The following is a 20129-nucleotide window of genomic DNA, read 5'->3' as shown; positions in this document are numbered from 1 at the left end:
GACGGTGCACGCCCACAGCTGAACCCAAATGGACTCCCACCGCCACCTCCTGTGGTGAAGACGATGACCAGGTTTCCCAAGGGGCAGTGTCTCTACTGAGGGCATCTGCCAGGAATGGGACTGGACATCCCTGCTGGGTGTGCAGCATCCCTGTGTGTGCAGCTAGATCTTTCCTTCTCCGTGCCCTCCTTTGGCTCTTTCCACTTTTGTCACCAGTCATTTTGCTTTAAGGCCACGGGCTGGTCTATTTTTTTAATTGCCTCGATCTCAGCCACAGGGAGTCCAGAATCCCCAAGTTGGTCAGCTTACCTGGTCCCTGATGGGAAGGAAGAACCTGCTGTCCTTACTCTGCAGGTGTCTCTGCCTGTGGACCCATGAGGATTGGGCTGCTCTGTGTGAGCGGGACCCCGAATCCTGCAGGTTCTGCAGTCTGACCCCTCTGCTGGTGCCGGACAGCACACGGCCTGAGATGCCGATAGGAGCACATCATGATGCCTTGGGGCCCAGGGGCACTCCAGACAGGAAGGGCCTCAGGCTGCTTGGGAAACAAGGCAGGTACGGACTCTGCTTGCAATGCCTGTGTTTGAGTCCCAGCTTGAGAATCCAGCTTCCTGCTGATGTACACTGTGTGTGGCAGTGGGTGATGGCTCATGTGCTTGAAGCCCTTCATCCACACAGGAGACCCGGATGGTGTCCCAGGCTCCTGGCTTCAGGTTGGCCCAGCCCTGGCTATTGCAGCCATTTGGAGCATGATTGCTCTGTCTGAAATAAATATGTAAAGCTTTTTAAAAACTATTATTTGGAAGGTAGAGTTACAAAAAGAAGACAGAGATCTTCTATCTGCTGGTTCACTCTTAAATGGCTGCAACAGTTGGAGCTGAGCTGATCTGAAGCCAGGAGCTTCTTTCAGATTTTCCACGTGGGTGCAGAAGCTCAAGGACTTCAGCCATCCTCCACTGCCTTCCCAGACCATAAGTAGGGAGCAGGTTTGGAAGTGGAGCAGCTGGGATATGAACTTGTGCCTGTATGGGTGCCTGTGCTGCAGGTGGAGGCTTAACTTACTGAGCCACAACCCTGGCCCAGTAATTTTTTTTTTAAGCAGCAAGACAGGGAAAACGTTGGGACAAGAGAAGGGATGGAACAACATGAGCCCTCTGCCAGGTCAATTCTTAGATGGCCTAGAAACACTCTCTATAACCCCCTGAGCCTCATGATCACCGCTTAACATGCTGGGTCCCCTACAGCACCTACAAAAGCCTTTCCAGAAAATTCTGCTTTCTCTGGCCGATGGGGTGAGTGCTTGGGCCCACAGGTGTGAGAGGTAAGGGACAATGGCAACGAAGCTGTTGCAACTCCTTGGTGAAAATAACCCTGTATGTGTTTTAGAAGCACACAAACCATCAGTCCACGGCTGGGGGGACGGCCTCGCTGCCGAATCGCCTGAGTGCAGAGGCTTGCCTGGAGGGCCCGTGTGTGCAGAGCAGCAAGGAGCCTGCCAGTCTCAAAGCCCTTTGCTCTCCTTTCTAGCCACACGCCTCATGACATGCAATACGATATGCAGGCACACAGGGGGCACACCCCACCGCCACCACCACAGCACAAATGCCCAGGGACGTGCTCTACTGAATTCCATCTTGGAGCTAGAAGCATCTGCTTGGCTGCCAGCTACAAATGGCCCTGTGCTGGAAAATGATGCTAATTAGTGTACCATTAGGAGGGGGGAAAAAGCCACCAGCAGTACCACCACCACCACCCACAACAAAACAGCCAGGCTCGGACCTGAAGTCCTACCCTGTCAGCCCAAGAGAGGCACGGCCCCCTAATGCAGCCTTAATTCACTGTGTTTGGCAGGGAGAGCAAGCTCACGATGCTGCTGCGAGAGTCCCTGGGGAACATGAACTGTCGCACCACCATGATTGCACACATCTCGGCCGCCGCTGGCAACTACGCCGAGACTCTGTCCACAATCCAGATCGCCTCGAGGGTCTTGAGGATGAAGAAGAAGAAGACGAAGGTAAGGAACAGGCATGGGGTGTGGAGAAGGCGGGGGGGGGGGGCGGTCAGGGAACCACATTGGGAGGAGAGGGAGGACGGGATCAGGGCTACCGTACCCCGCCCCTAGGCTCCAGGGCACATAGCAGGGGCCGCTGTGGTGTCTGCCATAAGGCAGGTGGTCCTGTCCCCCCACCAAGCCAGTGCTGTCCCCAGGGGTGCAGCCTGCCTATCCCAGGGCACATGTGGCCCATGGTAGACAGTGCAGGTGGCCTGCTTCATTGAGATGAACAGGAGGAAAAGGCTGGTGGGGAGTCGTTCACATGCTCACCTGGGTCCCAGGTAAGTGACGACCGAGTCCCTCGTGGGGCTGGCTACCAAGAGGATGGTTCTTCAACTTGCTCATGAGGCTCCGTTCCCCACCGTGACCTGTCCGGGGCTCATTTTCAGGCCACTGGGCTGGTCCTATCACACGGCAGTGCTCTTCCAAGCTGGAAATCCTAGGCTTCTCTTGGCAGAGCGGTGCTGGCATGGCAGTGCTTGAGAAAATCAGGGTGATCATAGGCCCTCAGATCCAGGGTCACCCAGGGATCTGTGGGGCTTTCATCATCTCCTCTGGTTGCTTAAAAAAACAAAAATTAACAAAGTGGAGTGCTGTAGCTGGTATGCTTGTGGTACATGGTGACCCCCTCAGTGCTTAGGAAGGAGCCTGGACAGGTCCCCTCTTAGCACATCCAGCCTCAGGTTCCCTTTGTATACTGTGATATGGGGACTAACCCTCACAGGTGCAGCCCTGACAGGTGACAGAGGGACATGCTGACAAGACTAGGGAAGGGAGGCCAGTCAGGGTGGGCTTGCAACCCCTCATGCTGTGGGGTGCTGTGCACGTTGGTGGAGGATGAGAGCATCTGGACAGAGCCCCCTGGTAATGACAGTCCTCTGCCCTCTTACCCCTGCCACAGTACACATCCAGTTCCTCTGGGGGAGAGAGCTCCTGCGAAGAAGGCCGAATGCGCAGACCCACCCAGTTGCGACCCTTCCACGCCAGGGCGGCTGTGGACACTGACTTTCCCCTGGCGCACCTGTCCAGCGATCCCGACTACTCATCCAGTAGTGAGCAGTCATGCGACACGGTCATTTATATTGGGCCCAACGGCACGGCCCTCTCGGACAAGGAGCTCACGGACAATGAAGGTCCCCCAGATTTTGTCCCCATCGTGCCAGCCCTGCAGAAGACTCGGGGTGACAGCCGGCCAGCGGAGGCAGCAGAGGCCGGTGCCTGCAAACCAGATCGGGATTGCTTGAAGTGCAACACGTTCGCTGAGCTGCAGGAGCGGCTGGACTGCATTGACGGCAGCGAGGAGCCCAGCAAGTTCCCTTTTGAGGAGCTGCCCGTCCAGTTCGGGGCAGAGCTGCCAGTGAGCAGGGCTCCCACCTTGAGCCATGTGGCTGGGGCAAGCCCCCTTTCCGAGTCTGATCAGGAAGAGAACGACGATGGTGGCTTGGACGGCCAGCCGGCTGAAGGAGAAGGCCCGCGGCTTTCAACCTCTCCTATGCAGAGGAACCAGTCACCTGTGGCAGCCCCCGCTTCGCCCAGGAGTGTTCCGGGCAGCAGTACCAGCAGCGGTGGCCAGAATGGTGCTTCCCAGCTCGTGCAGAGCCTCAGCCTCCAGAGCAGTCGGGAGAGCCTCAATTCCTGTGGCTTTGTGGAAGGCAAGCCCAGGCCCATGGGCTCCCCGCGGCTGGGCGTGGCTAGCCTGTCCAAGACATCCGAGTACAAGCCGCCCAGCTCTCCATCCCAAAGGTGCAAGGTGTACACGCAGAAGGGGGTCCTGCCCACCCCGGCGCCCCCGCCGCCTCCCCTGAGCAAGGATTCCGGTGTGGCCTCCAGCGAGTCCCTGCTGCAGCCAGAAGTGCGGACCCCTCCGGTGGGCATGAGCCCGCAGGTGCTGAAGAAGTCCATGTCTGCTGGGAGCGCTGGGTTCCCGGACGCCGCTGGAGAGGAGGAGCCCCATGCGGCCACCCCGCTGGAAGCCAAGAAGGAGATCTTGAGCACTACCACGGTGACGGTGCAGCAGCCTCTGGAGCTGAACGGGGAGGACGAGCTGGTGTTCACGCTGGTGGAGGAGCTGACCATCAGCGGCGTCCTGGACAGCGGCCGCCCCACCAGCATCGTCAGCTTCAACAGTGACTGCTCCGTGCAGGCCCTGGCCTCGGGCTCCCGGCCCGTCAGCATCATCAGCAGCATTAGTGAGGACCTGGAGTGCTACTCAAACGTGGCGCCCGTCTCCGAAGTCAGCATCACGCAGTTCCTGCCCCTGCCCAAGCTGGGCCTGGACGAGAATGCCCGGGAGGCTGGCAGCCGACGCTCGTCCATCAGCTCCTGGCTGAGCGAGATGAGCACGGGCAGCGATGGGGAGCAGTCCTGCCACAGTTTCATCGCCCAGACGTGTTTTGGTCACGGGGAAGCCATGGCGGACCCTCCGACCTCCGAGCTTGGTGGAGGAATCCCAAACGCCGCTGTGGTGTGCAGAGAGAAGCCGGCGGCCAGCGGCGACAACAACCTGCTCATCCTGTCGGAAGTCGGTGGGGAGGACTCCTTCGCCAAAGCCACGCCCATCAAGGGCTGCAAGATATCCACGCTGGGCAAGGCCATGGTTACCATCTCCAACACGGCTAACCTGAGTGGCTGCGAAGGATACATCCCTATGAAGACCAACATCACAGTGTACCCGTGCATCGCCATGAGCCCCCGGAGCCTGCCAGAGCCCGAGGAGGGCACCCCCACCACTGCCGCTCCCAAAGCAGCTTCCAGAGCCGCAACCAAGGCATGGGAGAGTAAGGATGCTGGTGCCAAGAGAGAGATGACTTTTGAGGACCCCTGGCTCAAGCGAGAAGAGGAGGCCAAAAAAGAGAGCACCTTTCCCAGTGAGGAAGGGGTGAGGCCGCAGAGAGCCGTAGGCCCCGCAGGGGTGGAGGCCAGGTCAGAGCCCGAGCAGGACAGGAAGCCCAGCCCCGGCGGAGGGAGCGAGGCCTCGGCCTCCCTAGGGCTGGACAGCTGCAGGAGGGTGGTGGACGGCTGCGAAGGGGTTATGGGAGCCCCAAGTCCTGGGCAGCCCAGCAGGAGTCTTAAGTCGAGCAGCCTCCCCAGAGCGTTCCAGAAAGCCAGCAGGCAAGAGGAGTTGGACGGCTTTTTCTACCACTGCAGCGGTGGCACCGACAGGAAAGTGGCGTCCCCCAAGCACTGTGTCCTGGCGCGGCCTAAAGGGACGCCCCCTCTGCCTCCTGTGCGCAAGTCCAGCTTGGACCAGAAGAACCGGGCCAGTCCCCAACACAGTGCCAGCAGCAGCAGTACCAGCAGCCCCTTGAACCAGCCTGCCACCTTCCTGGCCAGCTTCCCCGATGAGACTGGCAGCAAGACCAAGGAGGCCGCCAGCAGCAGCAGCAGCAAGCTCTTCAGTGCCAAGCTGGAACAGCTGGCCAGCAGGACCAACTCCCTGGGCAGGACCACAGTCAGTCACTACGAGTGTCTCTCACTGGAGAGGGCCGAGAGCCTGTCCTCCATGAGCTCACGGATGAACACCGCCAAGGACAGCACCATGCCCCGTGCCGGCAGGAGCCCTGGCCGGAATGCCGGCGCTGTCACGGCAGGGGCCTCGCCACCCACCTGTAGCCTGCCCCAGTCGGCGGGGGCTTTGCCCAAGGCCAGCCAGTCCAAGATCTCAGCGGTGAGCAAGCTGCTACTGGCCAGCCCCAAGGCGCGCAGCCTGTCCACCTCCGCCACCAAAACCCTCAGCTTCTCCACCAAGTCCCTGCCGCAGTCGGTGGGCCAGAGCTCCAGCTTGCCCCCCAGCGGGAAGCACATGTCCTGGTCCACGCAGTCCCTGAGCCGCAGCCGAGGCTCAGGGCTAGCTTCCAAACTGCCACTGCGAGCTGTCAACGGGCGCATCTCGGAGCTGCTGCAGGGGAGCGCGGGCGCCCGCGGCTTGCAGCCACGCACGGGGCCAGAGGCAGAGGAGCGCAGTGGTGGCGGCGGGACTCCCGTGGAGGACAGGCCAGGGACAGCCGTGCACCTGCTGCCCTCGCCCTACAGCAAGATCACGCCGCCCCGCAAGCCGCACCGCTGCAGCAGCGGCCATGGCAGCGACAACAGCAGCGTGCTGAGTGGGGAGCTCCCACCGGCCATGGGGAAGACGGCCTTGTTTTATCACAGCGGAGGTAGCAGCGGCTATGAGAGCATGATGAGGGACAGCGAGGCCACGGGCAGCGCCTCCTCCACCCAGGACTCCATGAGCGAGAACAGCAGCTCCGTGGGTGGGAGGAGCCGGAGCCTCAAGACCCCGAAGAAACGCTCCAATTCAGGTAGGTCCCTTCCTGCTCCCCGCAGCACCAGAGCCTCCTGGCACAGGACAGAGGGCTCAGGGGGCATAGCTGCCCTAACTGCAACGGAGCCCTGGCCTCTCTTCCTTGCATGCAGCCATCAGGATGCATGGTGAGCCGCGGTGTCTTTGGGGGGCTTTACAGTCAAGCTCCTGACCTGCTCTCTGATGTTTCCTTATGCCAGAGGCTGTGATTGCCCTGGCCGTAAGGTGGCAGTGAAGGCCTGGTACATCAGGAGACCTGTGGGACACAACCCCTTCATCTGAGGCCGCAGTACTGCTACTTAGAGCCATAGCAGACACCAGACAGGGTCGCTTCCTTCCTGGCTCATGGTTGCAGCCCACACGTCGCATAGTATCCGCCTTCAGGGACACTGACTGAGCGGTGAGAGCTGCCCTTCCCCTACCCCAGTCCAGCACACTTGTGGGCAGGACACACACACACACACACGCACGCATGCACGCAGCATGGTCAGCACAGCCCTGCAGAGGAGCCCAACCTGCTGTTGGGAAGGTCTGTTCTCATTAGAAGTCTCCTATGGAAGGGCACCCACTCCAGTAGACCTACCATTCACTAGCTGGAGTTCTGGGAGACGGTGATAAGCGGGCAGAGGTAGCTCTGTGAAGCCATCGTTTCCCTGGTGGTATGTGCTTGGGTCTTGAATACCCCTGGGCTGTGCCTGGTCAGCTTCACCTCCCTGTCTCAGCAGCAGACTCCAGAGCAGAACCTCAAATAAGACAAGTTAAAAACGAAAAGCCACTTGGTACAGGACCACAGGACCCCGAGTGCTGGAGCTGTTCCACGCTGCCTCCTGGGGCTCATGTGCTTCCAAAGTTGTGTTGGAAGTGAGGTGACTCAGACCAGGCACTCAGACAGGAAGACAGGATATGGCATCATGGAAAGCAGCCACTTCACCCACCATGCCGAATCGCCTCTCCTCCTCCCTCATCCTTCCTCTACTCTAGATTCTTAGTGAAGAAATGGAGAAGCTCTGAGTTAACTTCATGGGTACATGCACAGTCCCTGCATGATCAATGACATACAATGTGCATGGCTTCCAACTGTCAGAGTGATGACGGCCCATCCAGGTGGGGAGCGTGCATCCATTCTGACGCTGTGCGTGGACACTGGTGCACGCACGTCCATGCCATGGCTACATGAGCCGAAGCGCCTCCTGCTAATACCACTGCATCCCTCCTGTGTCACATAGGTCACTGCCACCTGTTCTCTCCCCTGACACTCTCCGGTCCCTCACATTTACCCCCTGAGCCTGGTGTGTTACCTCATTAGCTTCTGCTTCTCTCTCTCTGGTTAGATGGGGAAATCTGATGGTTAGATGAGCACTGTGGTCTGAATGTTTATCCCCACCACGAGACCTGGAGACCTGAATCTGTGTGACCAGCAGCAGCCAGAGTGAGAGCTGTCTAAAGAGAAGCCAGGCCAGGGATGCACATTGGCTCTGGGATGCACACAGGCCTTGACCTGCCTGCTCACGAGCTCCTGCAAGGCCTATTCTTCTGGGCTTGGTACCCAGCACTGAACTGGGGCAGGTTTTCATTGGAAATTGTCCATCAGTTCACTGACTAGCTGTTGGTTTGTTGGTAGTGTAGTCCTAAAAGCAAGCTCAGATTTCTTGTAATCTGACACCTGCATGATGGTATCCCATATGGGGGCTGGTTTGTGTCTCAGTTCTTCCATTTCCAGTCCAGCTGCATGCTAATGTGCCTAGAAAAGCAGTGGAGGATAGCTCAAGTGTTTGGACCCCTGCTACTTATGTAGGAGACCCTGACTTCTCCTGGATCCTGGCTTCAGCCTAGCCCTGGCTGTTATGACCAGTTGGGAAGTAAACCAGCAGCTAGGAGATCTCTCTGTGTCCTTCCTTTTTATCTCTGCCTTTCAAGTCAATAAATCATTTTTAAAAGACTTGTTTATTTTTAATTGAAAAACAGAATTACAGAGAGAAGGAAAGACAGACAGATCTTCCATCTACTGGTTGCACTCCCAAATGGCCTCAATAGGTTGAGCTGGGCCTATCCCAAACCAAAAGCCTTCTCCAGGTCTCCCATATGGAGACGGATCTAAGGACTTGAGCCATTCTCCACCGCTTTCCCAGGCCCTAAGCAGGGAGCTGGAATTGGAAGTGGAGCAGCTGGGACAAGACAAATCCGTGACTATATGGGATGGTGGAACTGCAGGTAAAGGATTAGCCTGATACGCCACTGCACCAGCCTCTCAAGTAAATAAATCTTAGAGTATATATGACCCCCAAGGCAAAATCACATTTAATAGGGAAAAGCTCAAAGCATTTACCCTGAGATCTAGAGCCATGCAAGTATGTTCACTTGTCATTGGATATCTCCCATTTTGCCCTGTGTGTAAGAAGTACTGGTAGGGCTGACTAGTTTGCTCTACCTTTGTCATTGCAAACATCAAATGCCAGTCTTCCCATTTATGGGTGCTTAGTAAATGTTGCTGACTGATGGGCCCATCTTGGGGGCTGCTGCTTGGGGTGAATCTGGCTCCAGGGATGTCAGGTTCAGTTCATGGAGAGCTGCACAAATATTTGTGACTAATTGCCAGGGCCAGCACTTGAAAGACACCTCTACCCCATGGGCACTGCAGCACTGCTCACAGTAGCCAGGTTAGGGTACCAAACTAGGTCCTCATCAGTGGATGAAGGTGGGTGGGGAAATGGGCATATACATACACTGGGATGTTATTCAGTCATTAAAAAAAGAGCAACTTGAAATCCTGCTATTTGCAGCAAAACAGAGATCATCACACAACATGAAATAACTCAGACCCAGAAAGACAGATTCTGCACTTTCTCACTCAAATGTGATGTCCCTGAATTGAAAATGGTGATTACTAGAGGCCAGGGAGCACGGGGAGGGGAGTATAGGAGGCTACAGAACAGGTTCCAAAACACAGTCAGAAGTGCTCCCCAGCTCCAGGGGGTGAACATAGTGCACCATGGCGTATCACACGCTCTGGAGGGAAGTAGGAGAGCAGAGTAGTTGGCTGCAAACCCAGGAAATTGGAAAGGCTGGTTGGCTGGTTTGATCAGTTGCTAGTGTTGAAATATGCACAAAGTCCCATTAAAAGGCATAAGCTTTATATGGTAACCCAAAATGCCATAAATAAAGGAATTTTTACGAATTGCTATAAGTGCCTGACTCTGTAAGCACCTGAGAGCAGAGTCGTGCCCATGACAACGGAGGGGATGCTGCTGTGCTGGGTAGGGCTGAGGATCACCAGCACTATGTGAGATCCAGGCAGATAGTGCGTGCCTGAGTGGACCCCCGGCCCTGCCAACGCCATGGCGATGGATCACGTGGTAAGGCGCTTCAGAGACCTGCCTCTGCAGATGCCAGACGGCACCCCCCAACCCAGGGAACTTGGGTGTGCCTTCACGGCCCAGGGCAGATCGTGGGGCTCTGGAGGCAGGCCATCTGAAGGCCACAGCTGCTAAGTGAGCCTTGAATGTGCACTGGGTTCTGTGACTCTAACCATTGCTCTTCCCATGGAGAAGAAGTTATCTGATATTAAGGGGAAAAATGGCAGAAAAAAGGGACAGTGTATTTTTAAAAAGGAAGGAAAGAAAGGGAAGGGAAAGAAGGGGAGGGGAGAGAGGAAGGAAGGAAGGAAAAGAAAAAGAAGGGAGAACTACAGAGAGTCCTTGGACAGGTTACTTACATTCTTAGTCTCCACACCTGTGATGGTGAGATGAGATACTGCGTGCACGTTGGGGTACGCTTGGTGAGTGCCAGGAAGTCTCCCCACCAAGAGGGACTGATTCTCATCTTGAAGTCTGTGGGGTCCCTGTAAGCAAGGCTCTTTCTGTGCTGCTTTTGGTTACCAGTTGTCCCAGGGCTGGCAGTTCACCCTGGACACAGCAGGAAGGGAGAGGAAGACAGGCCATCCCTGTGAGGGACACTCCTTAGTTGCTAGCAGGTGCACACACCACTTCCACCTGAGCCCTGTTGCTCTGCCTCAGGGACTCCAAGAGTGCAAGCTCTGTTGGGGGAGAGTGGTATGCCCTGCTGGAGCTCCAGGAGTCCTTTGTGGAGGAAGGACAGGTGCCTGGTAGCTGTGGGTGACTCTCAGTCCTTGTTGTCATAAACCAGCAGGTGTGTCAGCTGCCACCAGGAACACAGGGTGCCTTCTGAAACTCCTTTGGCAATTACATTTAGCAGCTCTGGGACCTGGTCCCGTCCCTGCGTGAAGCTTGTGGAAGGACAGGCTGGTGTGTGGGGCTGGGCTTCAGGGCTGCGTGTCCTGGTGGCTCCTGAGAACAGCACAGAGTTGTAGCTGGAGGTTCGGGGGTGAACGCTGAGGTGGAAAGGGGAAGGATATGGGCAGGGGGAAAAGTGGATCGCACACTGTGCTCTCTGGTCCACTCACCTCCAAACAAGATTGAAAGATGGAAATCCCCCAAGCTGACCCTTGGGCTTCCTTCCGTCTCTAGGTGCTCAACGGCGGAGGCTCATCCCAGCCCTGTCCCTGGACACCACCTCACCTGTGAGAAAGCCTGCCAGCAGCACTGGAGTCCGTTGGGTGGATGGCCCCTTGCGGAACACCCAGAGAGGTCTTGGGGAACCCTTTGAGATCAAAGTCTACGAAATTGATGACGTGGAGCGGCTACAGCGACGACGAGGGGGTGCCAGCAAGGTGAGGCCCTGCGGAGGTGGCTTGTACTCAGGGGCTTCCAGGTGGGTGATGTGGCATCCGGTAGAGGTGCCCGAGAGGCGGTGCATCTGGACTTAGAGAACGGGGGCACTAGTGTGCTTAGTTATGAGGTTTGCAACCGTGGGTCACAGACCATCCTATGACCAGTGGGGAACAACGTCTGCCTTCTTAGCTGGAGGAAATGCCTGGAGGGGGCCTCTGCCAGTGGCTGGGTGGCCTGAGTTGATTAGTCTGTCCTGGTAGAGGTTTGGCTGAGACCGCCAAGGTCCTCCCCTCCTCCTGGAGTGGGCCCCATGAGTGTTGCCTTTTGAGAAGTGGGTGGGCACCGGGGCCGAGGAGTGGGAGTTGCGGGGGGTGCTCCTCTCCACCACGTGGCTCTTCCTGTGTCCCAGGAGGTCGTGTGCTTCAATGCCAAGCTGAAAATCCTGGAGCATCGCCAGCAGAGGATCGCTGAGGTCCGAGCCAAGTACGAGTGGCTGATGAAGGAGCTGGAGACCACCAAGCAGTACCTCATGCTGGACCCCAACAAGTGGCTCAGTGAATGTAAGGGTCCTGCTGGGGCTGCCTGGCCAGGCACCTGCCTCGGGTCCCTGTCCCAGCGGCCATGCCCCCAGTGACACAGGGAGGGAGCAGGCCTGCTCTCCTGGGGGAAGACAGAAGGCCTGGGGGGTCAGTAAAGAAGAGGGCCAGCTATGGCTACTAGGGGGTGATTTCTGGTGTGTCTTAGTCCAAAGCACCTGAAAGTGAGACTACCCCTGCCACCACCCATCTTACATGCAGCTGAAGACCACTCAGTTCTGTTAGAAATCTGATCCTTGCCCAGAAAATCACCCTGCTCATCTCCCCTGAAATAGACCTTGACTTTAGAAAGCTCCTAATTGCATAGAAGGCACAATCCTAGGAAAGCCTCCTGGGGAAGGCAGAAAAAGCAAGAGAAATTTTTTTTTTCCAAGGGAGGATGATAACAGCCACGGTATTATTTCCATTTACTAGAAAGTCCAGGATGACAGTAACTGCCTGCTAATAATTCAGGACAATTTTCTTCTCCCAGAAAGACAGATTCAGTTGTCTATTATTTATTTGTTCCTAACCATTCCATTTCTAAAAAAAAAAATAAAGCTGAAATCCCATCCCAGCCACTGCAATGACACGGGAGTCGATGCTGGTAGCCATTAAACATGGAATCCAAGCCATCCCTGCCAAAGGTCTCTCCTTTCCTCCCTCCCTCCCTCGGCCAGTGCTGCCCCCCTGCAGTCCCCTACCACATCTGGTCATCTGTTCCTTGTCACCGTACAGAGTGCACAGGTGGATTCAGGGAGGATGCTGGGTAGAAGAGAAAATGGCAGGGGGTTCTCATCCTCCCACCTGGGCCCTGCTCCTTGGAATAGTGTGCAGCCATGCCATCTCAGCTGAGACCCTGATGGTTCAGTCGTGTGACTGGAGCCAGCCTGGGGAGCATCTTGCTGCGGATTGCTGCCGCATGCCTCGTAACACTCAGTCATATAGACCTGTTCTGGTTGCTGGCTTTCCCACCTGGCAGCTCTGTGATCTTGGTTAAGATGCTTGACCTCTCTGAGCCTTCCTTTCCTTAATTCTAACACAGAAAGAGTAGCACTGCCTAGTTCACACGGCAGAACAGAAATGGTGCCGTTGAAGAGGTGCTTACCATGGTTCTTGGCCATGATGGGAGCTCAGCGTCTGGTTGTCGTTAGTGCAGCTGTCCCGGAGTTCAGGTTAGCAGGAGGGCACTTCAGCACACTCATGGCAAGTAAGTTGAAAGATCAGCTCATTCCTATGCAGAAACACAAGCCACGCTGCTGAAATCTAGGCCAAGAACTATTAAACAAAATTCATGGAAAATGTGTACTGCAACAGAGCCACGTGTAGATTTCAGAGATGTTTATGTCAAAGTAAACACCATTTCATCCCATCTCCCCTGAAGAGGCTTTGTAGGTGTTTGTGGCCAGTATTGCCTTTGTGCCCACTGGTGTGATGATTGGCATGTCAGAGTCTCTTGAGAGATCTGGGCAAAGGTGTGAATTCTGCCTTTGAGGTCGTCTGCACCCAAGGCATGAGTACAGTAGACAAGCAGGGGATGAGGCCACCAGCTAAGAGCTGGCCACGGCATAAACCCAGGCCTGCCGTTCAGTTCCCTACCACTACGGACACCCTTGTCTCATCTTACATGAGCCCCTGACAGCTCAGGATCCCAGGGCAGCCCCAGGGGCACATTCCCCTTAGTTTATGCTATTCTCATTAAGAATGCATTTTATTGGAGAGCCAGATGCCCAAAGCACTGGAAAATTACCTTCATCTTAGGAAGTTGTAGCGGCGTTTCCCAGGCTGTCATTCTTGCCTTTGGACTTGTCAAGAATCTGGGATTTTCTGACGATCAGGAGAGAGGGAACAAACAGAAAGGCTATGTGAAAAAGGGAAGGCACACTTATTTAAGATGAACTGGGAAAAAACACACACATACCAGGTGTGGGTAGAATCCAAGAGGCTGCTGGCCACCTGTTCTCTCTGGGTAATGGGCACAGATAGCTGTGTACTTGGGGTGCACTTGGATTCCTAGGATTGGTTCAAGGTGACCTGTGAACCTATCCCTGATGGGGAGCCTCCTGTGTCTCCTGAAAGTTAGGTGGCTGCAGCAGCCTTGGACCCCTTGTAACTGAGCTCTTGGGACTCCCATCGTCAGGGATGCTGAGCATGAAGGCATGGTGTCCAGCCCCTGTGTCTTCGGAAGCAAGCAGTCTTCCTTCTTCGCACTGAGTTAGTTTCTCATCATCATCGTCCTGCTTCCTGAGCAAGCCGTGAGGAGGCAAGGCTGCACAAGGCAGCACCGAGGCAAGGAGGTCAGATTTCTTACTGAGGTGTGCAGGGCAGAACCACTTCCATGTGAGAAGACAGAGGTATGACATCTCACTTGGGCAAGACCCCTCAAAAAATGCAGCCTGAAGAGCAACACGCTTTACGTAGAGTGAGGAATAATTTCACAAACTCTGCAATAGAGATGGCCGCAGCAGGTGGTGGGCAGCAGACATGCTGAAGGTCAGGCCGAAGAGAACAGGCAAGGCTGCCTCCTGCAGGCCTCAGGGGCGGTCTGGGTGAGCGGGTGGGGTGGGAGAGGACCGTCCCTCCCATACTTGTCCCACACCCCCATCCGGGTCCTCCTCTTTTTGCAGTCGACCTGGAACAGGTGTTGGAGCTGGATTCCCTGGAATACCTGGAGGCACTCGAGTGCGTGACGGAGCGCCTGGAGAGCCGCGTCAACTTCTGCAAGGCCCATCTCATGATGATCACCTGCTTTGACATTACCTCCAGGCGCCGGTAAAGACAGCCTGGTGCTGCCTGGCACTCATGGGCCAGCACCCTTCCCCGGCACTGATGGCGCTCAGAGACTATGGAATGAGAATGAAGGTCGGTGGCAAGTGTGGAGTGAGTGGCGCGGAAAGGCCAAGTTTCTTTCGTTTCCTGTAGGAAAGCTGCAAACACTAAACACGCAGAGAAGGAGAGGATGACGGGAAGCCCAAGGGACGTGGAAGCCCCCAACTCCCCCCCAAGACTGAACAAACACTTCGTGGAACTCCAGAGAACTTGTCTGTACATAAGAACTGCTAGCAAAAAAAGGAGCTCACTTGTCTTGCTTCTGGGAGGAAAGGGGAGGGTGGTAGGATTGCTGTGGAAAGCGGGAAGAAAAACGAAACAAAAAAGAAACCAGACTCCCCAGAATGATTGATTAAGTGCCTTGCAAATCTTTATGATTATCCAAACATTTATGTTCATACTTTTCTCATGTACAGATGGTGCTAGTCAAGATGAAAACAACAAAACAAAACAAAAAAATCACACACATTTTTGAGATGTATTTACAGCTCGTTTTTCTCTTGGTGTTTGATCCTGTTTCTGACTTGCTGTTTCTAAAGAAGTTGTGTTTGTAGAGATATTTCCTATCCAGTACTGCATCTGAATAAATGTCCACTGTCTTTTATGGCTCTTCTGGTTAAGGCCACTCAAACGGAATGTAGAGACTTAGTTGCCACAGACGGTGTGTGTCTCCAAAGACAGCTTGGAGCAGCAGGTTCCACCCTGTGTCATCTCCTGTCAGTGACAGGTCAGGCACACTGTGAGGGCTGACCATGGTAATCTGCTTCACAGTGTGGAGAGGAGACAGCCTGCAGCTGGAAGGGATGCAGACTCCTCTGGGACCCACTTTCTCCTCACGGGTTGGCCAACTGGCTGTTCCTTCTCTCCTTTCTCCACAAATCCAGGGGTTTCATGGTTCTCATAGACCTTTCTCCCAATTGTTTTTATTCCAAAGATTCTGGATTGGCAGCCTGAACCAGTTTAGTGGAGCCAAATACCTATCTCCTGGTTTTGGGACTTGATGAGAGCAGTGGCTTTCCCCCATTACACCTGCGTGGGCATGTGTTATCAAAGTACAGGGGCACCAGCATTGTCAGTCCAGAGCAAGAAAGCTACTAGAGTATACATGTCTTTTCTTTTGTTCTGAATCCCTGCTTCAAAGCAAAAGCAACAAGTGCAGTTCTCCCATGCCCAGAGCCTCCATGCCAACAAGGGCCGAGGTTGGCTCCCTCAACCCTAGCATCTCAAGGGACAGTGTGGTTCTTTATACTGACATCCCAGAACCCAGTGTCTACTGAGGATGCATTTCCAAGTCTTGGTACAAACAAACTTAGGCCCTTTCTCAAATTGCAGCAAATGCCTGGGCTTTCTATGCCTATTATAGTGTAGCATGATCCAAGAATCTTCTCAGTGTCTCTGGGAGGCACCCAGGAGGCCTGTGGGGAGCTGGGGCATGCCATCCCCGTGGGTGCAGGTGCTTGGGGGACTCATAGGCTGTTCTCAGATGGATCACTTCTCACTCTGTGCATCCCTCAACATTAGCAAATAAGTAACCTTGGGGAACAGGGCCTCCCCCTGCTCCTCAACCCTAACACCTTTTGCAGGACAGCCCTCCACCTCTGGACCCACATCTGGCCTCCACAACCTTTGGGTAACAGGGATTCATTGCCAATATTCTTGCAGGTTTCTGAACCCAGAAGGCTGCCAATCCTTTAAGTCTGCCATTTGTCATTCATTTTTAGTTGGGAGTCTGAACTATATCACTTCAGGCACAGCTGTTAGCTTGTGGATTTCCAAGGGTGAGTAACCTTTGGTTTTCTGGTTGGAAACTGACTCAGGACATCAGTCATCAGGGAGCTTAGCTTTTGGGGGAGTTACCGTCTTGCTGCACCGACTTCTGCAGCAGCCCAACACGGGGCCTGGGGTCTCCTCCAGTCGGAGACCATGTAGGAACAGCTGCCGGGAATTTAACTTCCCATGTATGGCCTCTCTCTTAGGGTGTGGTCACCAGCTTGCCTCCCACCAAAACCCACTCTTACACATGTACATTTTGTATGTGCCCATCGACTTTTTGATAAATAGTTGAAGGACACCAAGAGTTACCTTATCAAGTTAGGATGCTACCATGTGTGACATCTCTTAAGCAGGGGTCAGTGTCATAGCAGTGCAATGTCAGCATCCCATATTGGAGTTCTTGACCAAGTCCTGGCCAGGCTGTTCCACATCTAGTCCACTCCTGATGTGCCTGGGAAGGCAATAGAAGATGGCCCAAGACCTTTGGCTGTAATCTTGAAACAAAAACAAAAATTGTTGACCATGGTATAGGAGAGCAACTTTGCAAAGATGTTGTCCATTTTTTTTAAAAAAAAAAACCTAAGTAAGCTACAAACATCAAAATCACTAGGTTTGGATATTTTTTTTTAAATGTGAAAAAAATCCCATATGCTATGCTATGCTATGCTGTGCTCAGTCTTGATCATGGTCTGTAGGCACACAGGGAGCAGTTTTGGCCCAGTAACTGAGGAATACCTCACCAGTGACACAGTGTGGGGGTCTGGACAGGTGACTCAAGCAGGCACAGAGGATGTCAACTATTTCCACTTCATTATCCTCAAACAAAAGGACCAGAAAGCCATTCATGTGAAATCAACACTGAGACCTGCTCTTCCCACCACCTCCCGGACCAAGGCCCTGCTCCAGAGGGGCTACAGGGGGAGGGACCTATCAGCAGCTGAGCAAAACTAAGATCTCAACAGGGAGGCTGCCATGCTGCTTCCTCGGGCTGCATTTCCTGCCACTGACTGCTGTGAGGGGAGCTGCAGTCGGCTCTTGGTCCCCACCTGTGATCCAAAACCTTTGATCTTCCTGTCCTTGAATTCCCCTCCCTGTCATGAGGAAGCTGCCTGTAACTTTCATCTCTTGTAGAGTGGAAATTATAACACCCTGCCTGTTGTTTTATCTTCGATTGCTATTCTGAGCATGCCATGGTTCTTGTATTGACACAGGTGGGAATCCTCCAAGGACCCCAGGGAAGGAAGGGGCTCCTCAGCTTAAAGCTAGGATAAAAAAAATATTAAAACCCACAGAAATCAGTGTGGGGGACGTGGCCCTGTTGGTGATAAATTAGCCATGAGCTGGAAGTCTCCTATGTTCTTGTGCAGTGGCAGCGACAACTGCAGTCAAAGACCAGCTGGGGGGGAGGACTATGACATCTTACACCATCTTACATGTACCAGCCATGTGCTAACTGCATCTGTTTGCATTCAAGAGCTGAACCAGAAACACAGGTGTGCCCACGTGAGTGTATAGCTCACGTCCTTGTAAACCAAAGGAAGCCACACATCAGCAACTGCTTACTCCCCAAGCCCTCATGCTGGGTGTTACTATTCGGAAGCAGTTGTCTGACCCTGACGTCATCCAACAGAAGGCAAGGCTGCCAAGAGCCCGGACAGTTCATTGCAGGCACAGTTGTCTGTGCCACCATCCTCTGCTGATCTATAGTCTAATACTCCAAAATTATGGTGCATGGAATGTTTTCAGGTTTCTTATTCCAGAACGGGATGTCAAAGAGACTGCTAGAGAGGAGTTCATCTCCAAACTGAAAACGTTTCCTGCATCCGCTCATTGGTCCTTCTGCTGGATGTGATGCCACTCCATGAACGTACACTCACAGCATTTCATCTCCGTAAAGGCAGCATGTCTCACAGCCCCAAATGGCTATTATTTGATGCTGATTCAACATCCTTTGCCATTGTCCCTGTTGCTACCTGGGCAACGTTTCCTGGCTTTCCAGGCTGTGAGGGACAATCTTCGAGGCTACTTCCCATCTGCGAGGGGAGAAGAGGTCAGCACAGCCCACTGTGTCTGTTCTAAGTTTGGTTTCATGGATACTGCCAGTGTCAGGTGTAAAATGTCGGGGAGAATGAAGGGGAGGTAGGGGGCAGAAATATACTGTTCTTCTCTATCCTCTTCCAGCAAATATTTGCCAACATTCATGGGTAAGGGACTCGTGCATTGTGTCCCTTAGCAAACTTCAACATTGCTCAACTATAAACTGGTCATTATTCCCATAGTAATAAAAGCATAATTCTAGGCCAGAAGCTATTGTAACAGCTCATCCTTTCAAAAACATGTTTGGAAAATTGCTGGAAGCTAATTTGTCCAACTGTAAACAAACATGTTCTGCTTTTGGGTGGCCCTACTCAGAACCTGGTGTGATGGCATGATACTGGGCCCCAAAGGGTGCTTGAGGCAACACGAAGCCATTCGCACACTTAAACATAGTCATTCCCAGTGTCTGCATGCGTGTAGGGGAGTCCTGAGATCCAGCACTTACACCCCCATTTGAGGTATGCATAGAAGTAATGACCTTCAAACTAAAAGCAGCCTACTCCTTCAGTCCTGGTGCAGCTGCCATCCCACCTCAACATAGTGCATGGAAGAAGTTCTAGTAACCAGGGTGTTGGTTTCTAGCATTGCTGGTGGTTTTGAACTTACCCGACCCTCATGTTGGGAATATTGTGCTGAAGTGTAAGTCCGGGGATTCTGTAGCTGTTTCATCTGTGGGTTTCTCTGTCAGCGAAGATGTAGACTGTGAAAGGGAAAGATAAGTCGTCAGGAGAACCGGGATTAGAGTCCAGTCCTCTGAGGGTGGGCTTAGTTCACAGTCTGAGCTGTTTGTATAGGACACAGCCAAGGGAAAGATACCTTTGTTTTGAATGTGATGATGATGGCCTTGGAGACTCACAGACCTGAGTGAAATGATGCTGCAGACCCCTCCTGCTGGCTGAACCTTATATCCCTGAGCAAAGTGCCGGTGCCATTAGCTTCCTACTAAAGGGGTAGGGGAAACAATTAGAGGTCATTACCTTGGATATAGAAATAATCACTTTTTTTTTTTTCGCTCCTGGAAAACCCAAAGTATTTAGTGATTCTTACAGCCCACAATAACACTTCAGGCATCTCTGTCCGCCTCACTTAACCCTTGAGAGGCAGGGAGGGGCTCAGGTCCTAGTCTTATCTCAGAGGCAACTAAGCTGTTGTCAGGCCTGCTTCCACCAAGAGTTACACAACCTTGGGCAAGTCACTTCTCAGCTGGGTCTCAGGCTCCCCGGTGAAATACTGAGAGTTTCTGGAAACTGCCTTTGTGCAATAGGGTATAGAGGAAATGGTATACCTGAGAGGAGGTGCTTTGAAGATGCTACAGTGGGCTGTGGGAGCTGGGAAGAAGCGCTTCTAGAGGAAGAACTTGAAGCTGGCAAGCACAACTGGATCAAAGTCACCAGGCAGTTTTCCAGCAGAACTGGGTTTGTGTCCGCCATCTCTGACTCTTCCCATCAGGTTCTGTTGCACGAGGAGGGCTATGTACCTGGACACACCCATCACTCCTCTGTACATGTGTACGTGTATGTGTGTGTACGTGTGTGTGTGTGTGTGTGTGTGTGTGTGTGTGTGTGTGTGGATGAGTGTGTATAGCAGGCATGTGACATGGTGGGAGAGCATAGGACAGAATCCAGTCCCAGCGGGAGTCCTGTGGCCTTAGGTCCCTGACCTAACTTCTCTGGAACTCGGTTTTGTCATCTCTAAAATGAGGACATTGTGCTACACGATCTTTGTGGTTCAAGTGCTAGTCCTACAGTTCCATGATGAGTAATGTATGTATGTATGTATATAGAAATATGCTTATCTGTAGAAATGGGTCC

At 53.7% G+C, this 20129-nt stretch overlaps 1 protein-coding gene and 1 long non-coding RNA gene across 2 annotated transcripts in view; one reads left to right on the top strand and one right to left on the bottom strand.

Moving 5' to 3' along the window:
* KIF26B (kinesin family member 26B) overlaps positions 1-14512 on the top strand; it is a 413315-nt gene extending 398803 nt beyond the window's left edge. The window contains exons 11-15 of the mRNA XM_040968150.1: positions 1852-2014; positions 2955-6354; positions 10841-11043; positions 11454-11604; positions 14247-14512. Of these exons, the coding sequence (XP_040824084.1) occupies positions 1852-2014; positions 2955-6354; positions 10841-11043; positions 11454-11604; positions 14247-14395 (4066 nt within the window). The 3' untranslated portion in view covers positions 14396-14512. The remainder of the gene's footprint in view (positions 1-1851; positions 2015-2954; positions 6355-10840; positions 11044-11453; positions 11605-14246) is intronic.
* A 1964-nt stretch (positions 14513-16476) lies between these two features.
* Positions 16477-19520, bottom strand: LOC121148072. The gene is made up of 3 exons (XR_005882501.1): positions 19135-19520; positions 18925-19018; positions 16477-16715 (listed from the first exon to the last, which is right to left on the bottom strand). It is a non-coding gene; the product is annotated as an uncharacterized LOC121148072 (long non-coding RNA).
* Positions 19521-20129: the final 609 nt, after the last annotated feature.

The sequence above is a fragment of the Ochotona curzoniae genome, unplaced genomic scaffold (genome assembly GCF_017591425.1).
Source record: "Ochotona curzoniae isolate NIBS_2020 unplaced genomic scaffold, NIBS_Ocur_1.0 scaffold_4683, whole genome shotgun sequence".
Taxonomy (NCBI): Eukaryota; Metazoa; Chordata; class Mammalia; order Lagomorpha; family Ochotonidae; genus Ochotona; species Ochotona curzoniae.
The sequence above is the reverse complement of the archived record's forward strand: the minus strand, read 5'-3'. Positions and strand labels throughout refer to the sequence as shown.